At 36.5% G+C, this 15,632-nt stretch overlaps 1 protein-coding gene across 3 annotated transcripts in view; it reads left to right on the forward strand.

Moving 5' to 3' along the window:
- LOC101894317 (cAMP-dependent protein kinase type I regulatory subunit) overlaps window positions 1-15,632 on the forward strand; it is a 100,042-nt gene that overhangs the window by 37,638 nt on the left and 46,772 nt on the right. The window contains exon 1 of one of the 3 annotated variants that reach the window (XM_020035494.2): window positions 4,611-4,947. The exons of the other annotated variants lie outside the window; for them this stretch is intronic. Coding sequence (XP_019891053.1) covers window positions 4,921-4,947 — 27 coding nt within the window. The 5' untranslated portion in view covers window positions 4,611-4,920. Of the gene's footprint in view, window positions 1-4,610; window positions 4,948-15,632 lie in introns of those variants that run through there. 3 annotated transcript variants of the gene reach the window in all.

Genomic DNA, 15,632 nt, shown 5'->3' on the forward strand with positions numbered 1-15,632 from the left:
GGTTATAAATAGCAAACATTTTGTGATAAATCCATCAATAAAAATCTATGGCATGGAAAAATTCGCTTTTGCATATTTTCAAAATTACCTGATTAATTAATCGAGTGTTAATCGAATTGAGATTGTCATTCCTATGATGTCCCATTTCGTTGTGATGTGAGAGCCTAGCACACACACACATACATTCATAGGCATGGGCAACAAAGAGGCAGTTTGTATTAATAGTCCTCCATCATCAATTTAGTTTTCTCCATTCACCATTGGAGGTTTATTTGTTTTCATAAACATATAGGTATTTGGTTATATTCTATAGCCGTACTACAGTGATTCAAAGACAAAAGCAGAATTCATTTGGAATGATTGGTGAACCAAGTCCTACCCAACATACCAAAAATACAATACAGCTTGAGAACAATTTTATAAAAATATAATTTTTCAACAATGCTTGAGAAACACTTATGTTCCACAAACTTTTCTCAAATCTGTCCTTTGTTGACAAATTAGTTTTAATTTTTTGTGAATTTTTAATTACTTAATTATTATTATTTAATTTCAAATTATTTTCTTTGGTAAAAAGTAAAATCACGCGAATTTAGGATGAGGTAATTTAAGGTATGGATGAATAATAAATACGGAAATCTTTCACATAAATTATTCCAATCCCATTTCAGATTGGAAGCATCAAAAAAGTTCCAGGAATTCAATAGATGTGTAGTCTTAGTGGAAGAGATGCAGAAGCTCAAATAAGGGAGAAGAAAGCGTCAGGGTATCAAGGCCACATGAGGCAGTGACTACTGGGATGTCCATCAAGAAAAAATGTGAAAAATGATTAAAAATTTAAAAAAAAAAAAAATATTTTATACCATTACAAAAATAAGCTTAATATAATATTATTTTCGTAATCTTATTCTACAATTTCAAGTATAAGCTTATAAATAAGGGTTCCGTTTCGATTATTCTATACTTGTTACACAAACATTTTTCAATGTTTTCTCAAGATTTTCTCAAGCTTAAGGCTTGTGTTCATAAGCTTATTGTAATATTATTCTCAAGCCATTTTGGTATGTTGGGTAGCCACCTAGTCAGTCATCATGTTGATTTTAATATAACTGTCTCTCCCATTCTCAACTCGAATCTATTGCTCTCAATTGCTCCCTCTCAAATGGAAATTAGGCGTTAAACAAGGTAAAGAGTATCAGTGGGTTTTGTCGACACATGCATACCCTCAGCCTATGACAGTTTATAGAATAAGTTTTGAAAGATGTAATTTTTTTTTTACCCGCTGTGGAGGATGTATAGGAAGGAGTGATCTTGTGTTGATCGAAATTTTGACCCTTTTGTGCGGGAGATAGCAGAATGAGTGGACCGATATACAGGGTGAGATAAAAAAACTGCAAAATATTTCAGACTTCTGTCATTTCTAAGCCACTCGTCCGACAGCTGTTAAAATTATTCCAGTGACACCTCATTATATTGTTTACAAGCGTACAAAAGCATTTTGCTGAGAATTTTCCAGAAAAAATATTATTTGTGATGGAAGTGAAGCGTGATAGTGTGATTTCTTTATATTTGGCTGGAAAACCACAAGTGGCTATCGTTAGAGAACTCCAGCATTTAAATGTGAATAAATCTTTTGTGTCCCGTACCATCGCTCGTTGGAAGTGGACGAAAGAAAACAGCAACATCACCAGAAACAGTTCGAAAAGTAAAGAAGCCGAAAATGGCTCGTGAGCTGAACATATCGCAATATTCCATTCGGCAAATATTGAAAAATGTGCTCGGGGTAAAGCCATTGAAACTCCAAGAAGTGCAAGAACTTACACCGCAACCAAAAGAAAATAGACAAAAGACCTACGAAGAGTTGTTTCGCTAGGCCGAACGTGGTGAACTGCCGAATTTGGTTTTCTCCGATGAGAAAATATTCCTTGTCCAGCATTTTGTAAACAAACAAAATGGCCATGTTTACTTGCCGAAGAGGTCAGCTGAAAATATGTACCTTCGGTTGGCCACCAGAACTCAAGCGCCGGCCATGGTGATGGTGTGGGCCCTGATAACAGCCGATGGTCGCTCTCCGCTCGTATTAATCGACCGTGATATCAGAATAAATCTTGAATATTATCGCGAAAATATTCTGGAGGGTGTATTAAAGCATGAGGCACGCAAACATTTTGGCCGCAGACCTTGAACATTCGAACAGGACTCAGCACCAATACACTTAGCACGTGCCACCCAAGAATGGTTACAAAATAAGGTTCCTCGCTTCATTTCCAGCGCACAATGGCCACCAAAATGTCCGTATACCAATCCGTTGGACTATTGTGTCTGGAGTATTTTGGAAGGCAAGGTTGGCACTAAAAAATACCAAAGTGTCGTTAACTTCAAGCAGGCGCTTCGCCGCAAATGGACCAAAATACCGCAGAGCAACATTCGGGCAGCTTGTGACGGTTTCATTGGCCATTTGAAGGCCATAATTCGTGCCAAAGGTGACCAATTCGAACAAATCTAAACATATTCTAAAATGTTAGGCTATTTCCGACATTTTTTGATTTTATTCAATTAAATTTAAAAAAAATGTAAAAATTATGGTCTTTGACTTTGTTGTAGTTTTTTATCTCACCCTGTACATATCATCTCCTTGTGTTAACAAAAATCTTTGTGTGTATGAAATTTGAAGAGAATTGGATGTTGGGTGGAAGGTACAAGAAGATGAATGGCCCGATCTCTACCATCTTTATCACAGATCTTGTTTTGATGTAAATATTGAGATGTATTAAGTATGAATGGAATCGGGTGTTCATTTCGCGTTTTATAAGCTTCATGGAGATTCAAAATGTTGACCCTTTGTTGGGGAGGTACCAGAAGCAGTGGAACTATGTATCCCATCTTCACAGCATACCTTGTATTAGTAGAAATAATGGGATGTGTGAAATATGAAGAGTACCGGATGCTCATTTCGCATTTAATAATCTTTTCGATTATTTGAAATGTTGCCCCCTTTATTGGGGAGGTACCAGAAAAAATGGTCCGATCTCTACCATCTTTGTAACAGATTTTGTGTTGGTAAAATTATTTAAATTTGCTAATTCTGAATGAAATCGGGTTTTACTTTCGCGTCTTATCAGCTTCATGGATATGGGAAATGTTCACCCTTTTGTGGGGGAGGCACCACAAGTCCCATCTTCACACCAGACCTCTGGTTAATAAAAATATTGTGATGTTTGCATTTTGAAGACAATCGGACTCTTACATCAAATTTTATAAGAGTTATAATTATTCAATATTTTGACCCTTTTGGGGGGGAAGTACTTGATGGAGTGGACCGATATTGTCCATTTTCGCACATGACATAGCACTGATGGAAATATTAGGATTTGCAACGTTGGAGCAAAATCGGATCATCCTTTCTTTTTCTGTGAAAATTTCGACCTTTTGTGGGAATACCAGAAGGAGTGGACCGATATTGCCCACCTCCGAACCAAGTTTGCACCAAATCGAATAGTCCCTTCGAGAGCTTTCGTGTGCACCAGTCAGCCAGACGAACATACATCGCTAGATCGACTCAAAATGTCCTGAAACGGATTTGGTCCAAAGAGACCTAACGTCTAAAGTCGTTATTTCGATGAGACACCTTTTGGCCGTGTCAAGTTATGTATATCCTCTCTAGCCATATGATAGAGGGTATAATAAAGGGTTGTTATTATCAGATACCGCATTATTTTTTTTTTGTTTCCGATTTGACACCTATGTGAAAAATCTTGAAAGTTCAACTTGTTTTTGTTTTTTTTTTGGCATTTTACAACACTGTGTTTTTGTATTTGCACCTACTCTCACATCTCTCTGCCCACAAGGCATATTATAAGCACGCTGTTGTTGTTATTATTATTTGTGTGTGTGTGTGTGTCTGTGATTGTGGTTACTTTGCTACTTTGTGCTATATGAAATTATTGTTGTATTTATTGTATTATTCTATTGTTATGATTATTGCTTGCCTTCAATATTTCAATGTTTTTATTGCTGGAATGACCAATGGATGGATGATGGTGGGCCGGTTAGTTGGTTGGTTGGCTGGCTGTCTAGCTAGCTACTGTTGGTGTGCCAGAGGCACAACGTATGGAATTAATGATGCTTACGTTGTGAACGACTAATACTTGGGATGAATATGCTGCTGTTGTTGTTTTTGTTGTTGCTGTCGTTCGTTCACTCCTACACCCCTTTCGAACAAAGTCGCTCGTCGTCGTCGTCGTAGTCGTAACCTCACAAATGAACATTATTTGTTTTGAGTGAATTGAGTGTGGATGACGACGACAGCGACAACAACAACAACAACCACCACAACCACCTCAACAACAACGGACGACGCTATTTTCTTCCAAGTAAACGCTTTTATTTTATGTGATTTTCTTTGGCCGTCGTTGAGCATTACTGCCGCTGCTGCTACTCATCACCGTTTATTTTGTCTTGTCCGCCGTTGTGAGAGTATCTAAAGAGATTTTTTTCAAATATATATAAATATTTTTTTACTACAATATTGTTTTTTAGAAAGAAAAAAGAAAGCAGAAATATTAAAATATTTTATTTTCTCCGTTCTTTTTTCGGGTTTTCGCGTTATTCTGCGAGTGTTCAATATTTTGATTTTTTTTTGCCCTCCCTTCACAAATGAAAATCTAGTGCTGTGTGGCGGTGTGGTGTTCTTTTTTATAACGCTCTGAGCACATGTGTTTTTAAAAGAAAATTAAAATTCAAAGAATTTGAAAAAATATATATAGAAAATTCAAAATAATATTGAGAAGAAATATACCTAAAAAAATATCCTCCTTGTGTTTTTATTGTGAATACCAGTTGTAATCAAACTTTTTTTTTTGGAAAATCATCCTCCCACCTATCCTGCATTAAATATACCAAAACCAAATTACGAAAAAAATGTCCAATTCGCTGTCCCTGAAATTGGTAAGTTCAAAATACTTGAAAATCAGAAAAAAAAAAAAAATAAAATAAAAAATATAAAACCCCAATGGTGTGAAAATGAAATGTTTACAAACAAAAATGTTGTTGAATTTGTTAATAACGAAATCTTAACAAATAAAAAATCAAAATTTTGGAAAGAAGCTGTAAAGCAAGATTAAAAAAAAAAAAAATCAAAAGGTTCTTAAATTTCTAAAATATGTCTTATTTTGAGCATATAACATATTCTAGAGCAATAATAAACTATATTGAAATACAAGTATTGAATAGTTATTTTTCCTAATAATTTTTATACCCTCAGCCATATGGCTACGGAGGGTATATATCATTTGATACGGTCAAAACGTGCCTAGTCGAAATAACGGTTTTGAATCCTAGGTCTCTTTGGACCAAATCCGTTTCAGAACATTTGCATTCGATCTAGCGATGTCCGTCCTGTATGTCTGTCTCGAAGGGAGTATTCGATTTGGTCCAAACTTGGTACAACGTAATATTTTTGTCAAACTTAGATCAAGTTCGGAGATGGGCAATATCGGTTCAAATAATATATTTTTTGCACAGAAAGGATAATCCGATTTTGCTCCAACTTTGCAAATCCTAATATTTGCGTTAGTGCTAAGTCTGGTGCGAAAATGGACAATGTCGGTCTACTCCTTCTGGTACCTCCCCCACAAATGATCGAAATTTTCAAAAAAAACATATTTTTTGCACAGAAAGAGAAACGATAATCCGATTTGGTGCGAAAATGGACAATATCGGTCCACTCCATCTGGTACCTACCCCGCAAACGCAAAAAATTTTTAATATCCATGAAGCTCATAAAAAGCGAAATCAACGTCCGATTCCATTCCAGACATGGTACATCACAATATTTCCATCAACACAAGATCTGTTATAAAGATGGTGAGATCGGACCATTTCATTTGCTACCTGCTCCACATAGGGTTCAGGATTTTGAAAGACAAAACGCTCAAAGAAGGCGAAATAAGCATCCAACTCTCTTCAAATTTCACATATACAAACATTTTTGCTAACACAGGACCTGTTGTGAAGATGCTATATATCTGCGAACCCCTTCTGGTACCTCGTCCTCAAAGGGCACAATTTTCAATACTTTTATCTTTCATAAATTACGAAACAACTATGGAATTTAAGATTTTCCATAAATTTTTCCCATAAACTGCTACAAGTTAAGAACTTTAAGGCCGACAAAGAAAACATAAAAAATAACAAGTAAGCAAAGGTCGTGCGGGGCCGACCATGTTATACCCTACAACACTACACTATGTGGAAAACCCCGTTGTGTCAAAATCGAATTTGGAAGATTTCGCTTTTGAAATAATGACATAGAGCCCTGCCGAAATGTTACCCTATGCTTTTTGACCGGAGGCATTTCCAAAATATTTACGCACTCCGCCATTTTGTTAGGTACTCGAAACAATTTCACATGAAAGTTGTGGTCCATTTTACAGCTAAATATAATCAAATGGTCATCGACAAATGCTAGACCTCTTCCCTGTCCTTAACTCTCTTCTTCTACAAAATTCCGTATCGATTGGTTTTTAATTGTCACCTGCAGAGCGAATGCAAAATCAGGAAAATTTAATTTTTTTGTTCATCCATTTGAACCCCTAAGTACATCTTCATAAATAATAGGCAATAATTTTGACCCCCATGCTAAATTTCGTGACGATCGTACAATAATTGCCACCTGCATATATATTACCATCAACACAAAGTATTGGCGGGGTGTAGAAAACCTTTAGAATATAAACAATTCAAAATTGTAAGTCAAATTGAAAAAATTGCTTGCGATACAAAAAATATGACAAAAATTAAAAAAAAAATAAACAACAAATATTCACTTTTTTATTGGTATATTTTTACGAGGGGCAGGGATTAAAAATATTCGCGGTTTAGTGTAAATATTCGCATTTTTTACATAAAAGTATACATTATTTTACCCGCTAAATATTGTCCTATGACCGCACAAATTGATATGCTTCTTCCAGCCCTAAATTCTAACTTCATGCAAAATTCCACGTCGATTGGTTTATAATTTTGGCCTGTAGAGTAACGCCAAATCAGGGAATTTTTCTGTTTTTGATCCATTTCAAGCCATTGATATTTTGCGATATTCTCCAAAAACAATAGGTTTCAATTCTGATTCCCACTCCCACATCCTTCTTCAATTTCGTCAAGTTCGGGCCAAAATTGTGACGGATGCACATACATAGCTAGATGGACTCAGCTCGGCGAGATAGGAAGATACAGAGTGAGATGAAAAAACTGCAATCAACTTCAGACTGTTGTAATTTCTAAGCCACTAGTCCGACTGCTGTTAAAATTTTTCCAGTGACAGCTCATTATATTGTTTACAAGCGTACGAAAGCATTTTGTTGAGAAATTTCCAGAAAAAAAGTTATTCGTGATAGAATTCAAACGTGATAGTGTGATTTTTTATATTTGGCTGGAAAACCACAATTGGCTATCGTTAGAGCACGCCAGCATTTAAATGTGAATAAATCGTCTGTGTCTCTACCATCGCTCCTTACCGTGATATGGGTAGCGTAGCCCAATGTCAAGGAAGTGGACGGAAGAAAACAGCAACGTCTGCAGAAATGGTTCGAAATCGAAAAGTAAAGAAGCTACTTGATCGAAGCCCGCGTGGCAGTGGCCGAAAAATGGCTCGTGAGCTGAACATATCGCAATATTCCATTCGGCAAATATTGAAAAATGAGCCACTGAAATTCCAAAAAGTGCAAGAACCGCAACATAAAGAAAATAGAGCTATAGAGTTACTTCTCTTGGCCAAAAGTGGTGAACTGCCGAATTTGGTTTTCCTCGAAGAGAAAACATTCGTTGTCCAGCAGTTTGTAAACAAACATAATGATCGTGTTTGCTTGCCAAAGAGATCAACTGAAAATGTGCACCTTCCGTTGGCCACCAGAACTCAAGCGCCGGCCATGGTGATTGTGTGGGCTGCTCTCCGCTCTTATTAATCGACTGTGGCATCAGAATAAATGCCGAATATTATCGTGAAAATATTCTGGAGGGTGTATTAAGGCTTTGGGCACGCAAACATTTTGGCTGCAGATGTTGGACATTTCAACAGAACTCAGCACCATCGCACTCAGCACGCGCGTCTCAAGAATGGTTACAAAATGAGGTTCATCGCTCCATTTCCGCTCACAATGAGCACCAAAATCTCCGGATACAAATCCGTTGGACTATTGTGTCTGGAGTATTTTGGAAAGCAGGGTTGACACTAAAAAATACCAAAGTATCGATCACCTCAAGCAAGCGCTTCGCCGGGAATGGGCCAAAATACCGCGGAGCAACATTCGGGCAGAGTGTGACGGTTTAATTGGCCGTTTGAAGGCCATAATTCGTGCCAAAGGTGACCAATTCGAACAAATCTAAACTTATTTTAAAAGTTGATGCTATTTCCGACATTTTTTGCTTTCATTCAATGAAATTAAAAAAATGTACATATTAAGGCATTTGACTTAGTTGAAGTTTATTTTTATCTCACCCTGTATGCTTTCCAAATTTGTGCTGGGAAAGCTTTGTCGGAGATCTTTTTCGTTATTTATCGTACTCATTAAAAATTCCTCACTTTGTACGTATTAATAATATGAGGCGTTTTTGATCCGCCTCTGAAAGTGTTAAATTGCTTTATATTCACACACACACACACACACATATATATGTATACATTTATTTTAATTAAAAATTAACATCTTAACATGTTAATTAAAAATTAACATCTATTCACTTGATTGTTAATTACAAATGTCTCATTTTTTTTTTTTTGTGAAACACTTTCATTAAGACAAACAGACAGACACCTTTATTGTTTTTATCAGATTCCAGACATATTTTTAATACCAGACTTGTTACATTTTCAGGAGACATTTTTCTTAACACAATATTCTTTGATTTTTGCGATATGGTAATACATTTAGTATTGTTCGGAAATTAATTCCGAATTAATCTTAAATTCCAATTCAATTATGGGTGCAGTAGTCATCGATAGCTATTTAATGTTCTGAAGTTCTATGGGGTCTCCGAATATACTCATTATGGTGGATATGGAAAAAGTAGCCGCGTTTTAAAATGTTTTGATTCCTATCAAAGGGAATAGTGAAACCCTATTATTATTGTACATTCTGCATAAATTGAGAAGAATTTATGTTCATATGCAAATTAATTTGTGCATATGCAATTTTTTCCATTTTGCATATTTTCAATTATTATACCCTCAGCCATTTGGTTAGCTATACCCTCAGACATATCGCTAGAGAGGGTATATATCATTTGATACGGCCAAAACGTGCCTCATCGAAATAACGGCTTTAGACCCTAGGTCTCTTTGGACCAAATCCGTTTCAGGACATTTGTTCGTCCGTCCGTCTGTCTGGCTGGTTGGTGCGAACGTTAATAAAATGGAGTATCCGATTTGATACAAAACTTGGTACATTGTAATATTATTGTCAAACATAGATCGACTTTAGAGATGGGCAATATCGGTTCATTCCTTCTGGTACCTCCCATACAAAATGCCAAAATTTTCAAAGATAATCATTTGCTGCACAGAAAGAGAAAGGATAATCGGATTTTGCTCCATATATTTTCATCAGTGCTAGGTCTGGTGCGAAAATTTATAAAATGTGATGTAAGTGTCCAATTGTCTTCAAATTACACATATCACAATAATTTTATTAGTTCAAGGTCTGGTGTAAAGATGGAGTATATAGGTCCATTTCTTTTGGTAAATGCTCCACAAAGGATCAATGTTGGGAGTAGCCATGAAGCTCATAAAACTAGAAATTAACATCCGGTTGCATTCAGACTTGGCACATCTCAGTATTTTGATCAAAACAATATCTTTTATAAAGATGGTAGTGATCGGACCATTCCTTATGGTACCTCCCCTGCAAAGGGTCAAAGTTTTGAATAACTAAAACGATAATAAAACCCGAAATAAGCATCCGGCTCTCTTAAAATTACACACATCATAATAATTTTATTAACCCAATGGCTGGTGTAAAGATGGGATATATCGGTCCTCTCCTTCTAGTATCTACCCCATAAAAGGTCGAAATTTTCAAAGAAAATATTTTACTGCACAAAAAGCGAAACGATGATCCGATTGTGCTCCAACTTTGCAAATCTTAATATTTGAATTAGTGCTATGTCAGATTAGAAAATGGACTATATCGGTCCACTTCATCAAGTACCTCCCCCACAGAGGGCCAACATTTTCAATATCCATGAAGCGCATAAATTCCATTCAGACTTGGCACATCTTAATATGTCTATCAACACAAGATTTGTTATAAATATGGTAAAGATCGAACCAATCCTTAAGGTACATCCCCCACAAAGGGTCAAAGTTATGAAAAACCAAAACGATCGTAAAATCCGAAATAAACATCCGGTCCTCTTAATATTGCAAACATCCCATTATATCTACCAACAGAAGATCAACTGTGAAGATGGCAGAGATCGGTCCACTCCTTATGGTACCGCCCCCACAAAGTGTCAAAATTTTGAATATTCGTGAGGCTCATACAGGGTGAGATAAAAAAATGGCAACCAAGTCAAACGGCATAATATTTATATTTTTTTAAATTTTATTGAATGAAAGCAAAAAGAGTCGGAAATAGCATCAAATTTTAGAATAAGTTTAGATTTTTTTCGAATTGGTCACCTTTGGTACGAATTGTGGCCTTCAAAGGCCAATGAAAGCGTCACACGATGCCCGAATGTTGCTCTGCGGTATTTTGGCCCATTCCCGGCGAAGCGCTTGCTTGAGGTGATCGAAACTTCGATATTTAGGAAAGCAAGGTTTCCAAAATACCCCAGACACAATAGGCCAACGGATTGGTATCCGGAGGAACCTCCTTTTGTAACAATTCTTGGGTGGCGCGTGCTGAGTGCAATGGTGCTGAGTCCTGTTGGAATGTCCAAGGTCTGCGACCAAACTGTTTGCATGTCCAAGGATTTTAATACATACCTCCAGAATATTTTCGCGATAATTGGCATTTATTCTGATGCCACGGTCGATTAAAACGAGCGGAGAACGGCCATCGGCTGTTATGGCGGCCCCCCAACATCACCATGGCCGGCGCTTGAGTTGTGGTGACCAACCGAAGGTTCACATTTTCAGCTGACCTCTTTGGGAAGTAAATGCGGTCATGTTGTTTGTTTACATCTGTCAACCCCTTTTATCGACCTCATCCAGAAAGGGTCAGAATTTCCAACACTTATATCTTTCATAGCTTGCGAAACAAGTCGGCGATTCTTTACAACTTGCTATATCTAAATATTTCTCTTGACAAGAAATCTGATATGAAAATGTAATTTATCGGAATTCATGATTTCGCAAAGAATTGGATATAAATGTTCGATTTCTTTCAATATATACTAATATTTGTATCTGTATTAGATGAAGTATGAATATATAATACTTCGATCCGCTATATCTGTTACCTCACGCATATTTCCACATTTTCCAAAAATTTGCACATATCTCATATAAAGTATAGGAAGTAGTAGATATGGTCCAAATCTGGCAAGTTGTGATATTTTTAGCAGTCTTATGTCAGATACGAATTGGTCAATATTGGCCAACTGCTTCGGAACCTCTCCCATAAAGAGTCAACAGATTAAATAAATATAACTCGAGGCTGCGGGGTATACATCTGTCGGCAAAACCGACTCTATTTCTGCAAAAGGTTTAGATACCTGTTATAATTTTGCATATCTTCTAAAAAAGTCAATAACATTAACCCAATTTTTAATTTCCGATTGTTAACAAAAAAACAAGTATTTCTGCCAAACATGCAATTCATGTTCGATTGCAAACAAATTCAATACTTTACATACATACACACACACACACAATTTACATTTATGACAAGGTCGACATTTGAGATCATAAGTCAAGATTTATTTGGAGGTGGCATTTCATGCCAGACACTTGACGATAACTAAACGGCGCTAAAACAAAGATATAAGTGTTCGGTTTTATTTTTCAAACAAACGAGGTAGATATGATAATTTTGGTTAAGCAGGAGTATATTTAATTTTTTTCTAACTAAAATGCGTTTCAAATATTCATAAACTGCATATTTGCCTTTAGTTGCTCTCATTTAAATTAAACAAATGTTAAATGTTTGTCTCTTAGTTTATATGTATGTTGAACGTTCTGCTACGAAAAATATTCCGTAAAAAATAATTGAAGTGCTTTATAACCACATTTATTTGCCATTTTGAAAAAAAAAAAAAAAAAAAAAACAAAAAAACAAATTCGTATCGTGCTAAAGTTGTCATGCTCATAAATGAATTGAATTGATTTGTATTTGTATTTGCCTTATTTCCTCACATTTTGTTTGTGTATATCAACCCTCCCTCGTCCATCAAATGGAATAGATAAGTGTTGAGGCTGTAAATGGTAAAGTTTTGACTGTAGGCATTTCGATTTAGATGTCTCACATTAATGCAACAACACGAACATTAAAAAAAAAAAAACAAAAAAAAAATTGTATGGATTGAGGCACAGTGGAGCAAAACATGGAAAAGTGGTCAGGGAACTATGGATTTTAATGTTAGTGGATTTGAGGTCTTGGGTATAGGTATGCCAAAAAAGCAATCATATATAGTTTCGGTAAAATCAAGCTTAGAGCGCTGATTAATCAAATCGTTTCGACGCTTTCAAAACCTGCCACTTTCGGTCATATGTATTTTCAGTGAAGGAACCAGCAGGTCAACATTTGTTAGCATGAAACGTTAAATAAAATCAGTAAGGAAAAGTCAAAAGTCGGGCGGAACCGGCTATACTATTCCCTACACCAATATGATACCTTACTTCCGTAACAAAAGAATTTATTTGAAGTAGATCATATCACCTATCAGCATTTGGCTTTAGAGCAGTTATAGTTTGGTTTCAGAGGGAACTAATACAGAACGCCATAACATAAACGTCAAACGCCATAATTTGTACTTTTTTTTTTAAATTTTATTGAATGAAAGCAAAAAATGTCGGAAATATTATCAAATTTTTGAATAAGTTTAGATTTCCTCGAATTGGTCAAATTTGGCACGAATTATGGCCTTCAAACAGCCAATGAAACCTTCACACGCTGCCCAAATGTTGCTCTGCGGTATTTTGGCCCATTCCCGGCGAAGCGCTTGCTTGAGGTGATCGACACTTTGGTATTATACCCTTCATCATAGTATGAAGGGTTTATTAAGTTTGTCATTCCGTTTGCAAAACCTCGAAATATACATTTTAGGCCCCACAAGGTCTTGATCAGTATAAAATTCTATATCGATTTAGCGATGTCCGTCCGTCTGTCCGCCTGTGAAAATCACTCTAGCTTACGAACGAAATGAAGTAGATTGATAAAATTCTACTCAAATGTATACTATGTCTGCAGGACTTTTGATATTGAAAATGGGCCATGTAGGTCCACGTTTTGGTATAGTCCCCATATAAGAGTACCTTCCCATAGTCGGTATTTTGATGATTTTAGCGACACTATTTACCGGAATTGCTTCAAATTTTGTACTTGAAGTTCGTAATGGATACTACAGCCTATGCAAGAAAATTGTCTGTGCAGGTCCACTTCATCGTATAGCCATCGGAATTGTTTTAAATTTGGTATTTGAAGTTCGTAATGGATATGGCAGCCTAAGGCAGAAAATTGCCTGTGCATGTCCACATTTTGGTATATCCCACATATAATAGTACCTCCCTATATTGATGATTTTAGCTACATTATTCGCCGTTTATTTCAAGTTTCCGATTTGAATATGGTAATGGCTTATGAGAAATAATGCTTATGTATGTCCACTCGTATAAACCCCCATATAGAGGCTATATTCTGTATTTTTTAAATTTTACCAGAATTTTTTAAGGATTTTATTTTTTTGAAAATTTCCAAATTTGTTCCAAACGGTGGAGAGTATTCAAAGTTCGGCCCGGCCGAACTTATCACTTTTTAACTTGTTTCCCTTTTTTTAAATTTATAGAATGAAAGCAAAAAATGTCGGAAATAGCATCAAATTTTAAGATAGGTTTAGATTTTTTCGAATTGGTGACCTATTGCACAATGAAACCGTCACACGCTGCCAGAATGTTGCTATGCGGGATTTTGGCCCATTCCCGGCGAAGCGCTTGCTTGAGGCGATCGACGCATTAGTATTTTTTAGGGCCAAACTTGCTTTCCAAAATACTCCAGACACAATAGCCCTACGGATTGATATCCGAAAATTTTGGTGGCCATTGTGCGCTAGAAATGAAGCGAGGAATCTCATTTTATAATCATTCTTGGGTGGCTCGTGCTGAGTGTGGTCGATTGATACGAGCGGAGAGGGACCATCGGCTGGTATGCCGGCCCACACCATCACCATGGCCGGCGCTTGAGTCCTGGTGGCCAACCGAAGATCACATTTTGAGCTGGCCTCATTGGCAAGTAAACACGATAATTTTGTTTGTTTTCAAACTACTGGACAACCAATGTTATCTCATCGGAGAAAATCAAATTCGGCAGTTCACCACTTTCAGCCAAGCGAAGCTACTCTTTAGCTCTTTTGAGTCTATTTTCTTTGCTGTTGCGGTGTAAGTTCTTGCACTTTTTGGAATTTCAATGGCTTTACCCCGATCTCATTTTTCAATATTTGCTGAATGAAATATTGCGATATGTTCAGCTCACGAGCCATTTTTCGGCCACTGCGACGCGGGTTGCGATCAAGTCGCTTCTTTACTTTTCGAACGATTTCTGCTGATATTGCTGTTTTCTTCCGTCCACTTCCTTGACATCGGGTAGCTACGCTACCAGTTTTACGGTAACGGGCGATGGTACGAGACACAAAAGATTTATTCACATTTAAATGCTGGAGTGCTCTAACGATAGCCACTTGTGGTTTTCCAGCCAAATATAAAGAAATCACGCTATCACGCTTGAATTCCATCCCGAATAAGTTTTTTTTTTCTGGAAAATTCTCACCAAAATGCTTTTGTACGCTTGTAAACAATATAATGAGCTGTCACTGGAATAATTTTAACAGCTGTCGGACGAGTGGCTTAGAAATGACAGCAGTCTGATGTTGGTTGCAGTTTTTCATCTCACCCGGTAAAACCTTGAAATTCTGAACATTTTGTACGATTTATGAAAACTTGATTAAAAATGTTGTCTAACTGAACTAATTATGCATTTTGAGTACTAAAAAGGCCTAAAAGGACTGTTGTAACGAATCTAAAATTTTTGGAAGTAAGAAAGTAGCGGGTCCTTGCTTGTCTCCAATAAACTTGCAATTAATAACAAATCTTAAAAAAAGTATCTCCCCTAACGTAAAAACTACTGTAACATCGATTTCGATTTTTTTTACAAATCTTAACATTGAGATGGCACATGATGAATCACATACATTCATGCCATATGTATTTCTGTCTGACCTCCGCAAATATTAAGTGACTGTTGTTGCGACTACTTGTTTCAACTTTATTGCTATTGTTGTATGATGGATGGATGGATGGATGGATGGATGGATGGATGTGTGTGAGCAGCTGTATGGATGGATGAATGAATGAATGAAATTGATTTGAACTGTATCATCGATCGATTTCAAATGCATTTGTTTTTTTTTTCTGCTTCGCC

The sequence above is a fragment of the Musca domestica genome, unplaced genomic scaffold, assembly GCF_030504385.1.
Source record: "Musca domestica strain aabys unplaced genomic scaffold, Musca_domestica.polishedcontigs.V.1.1 36, whole genome shotgun sequence".
Classification (NCBI taxonomy): domain Eukaryota; kingdom Metazoa; phylum Arthropoda; class Insecta; order Diptera; family Muscidae; genus Musca; species Musca domestica.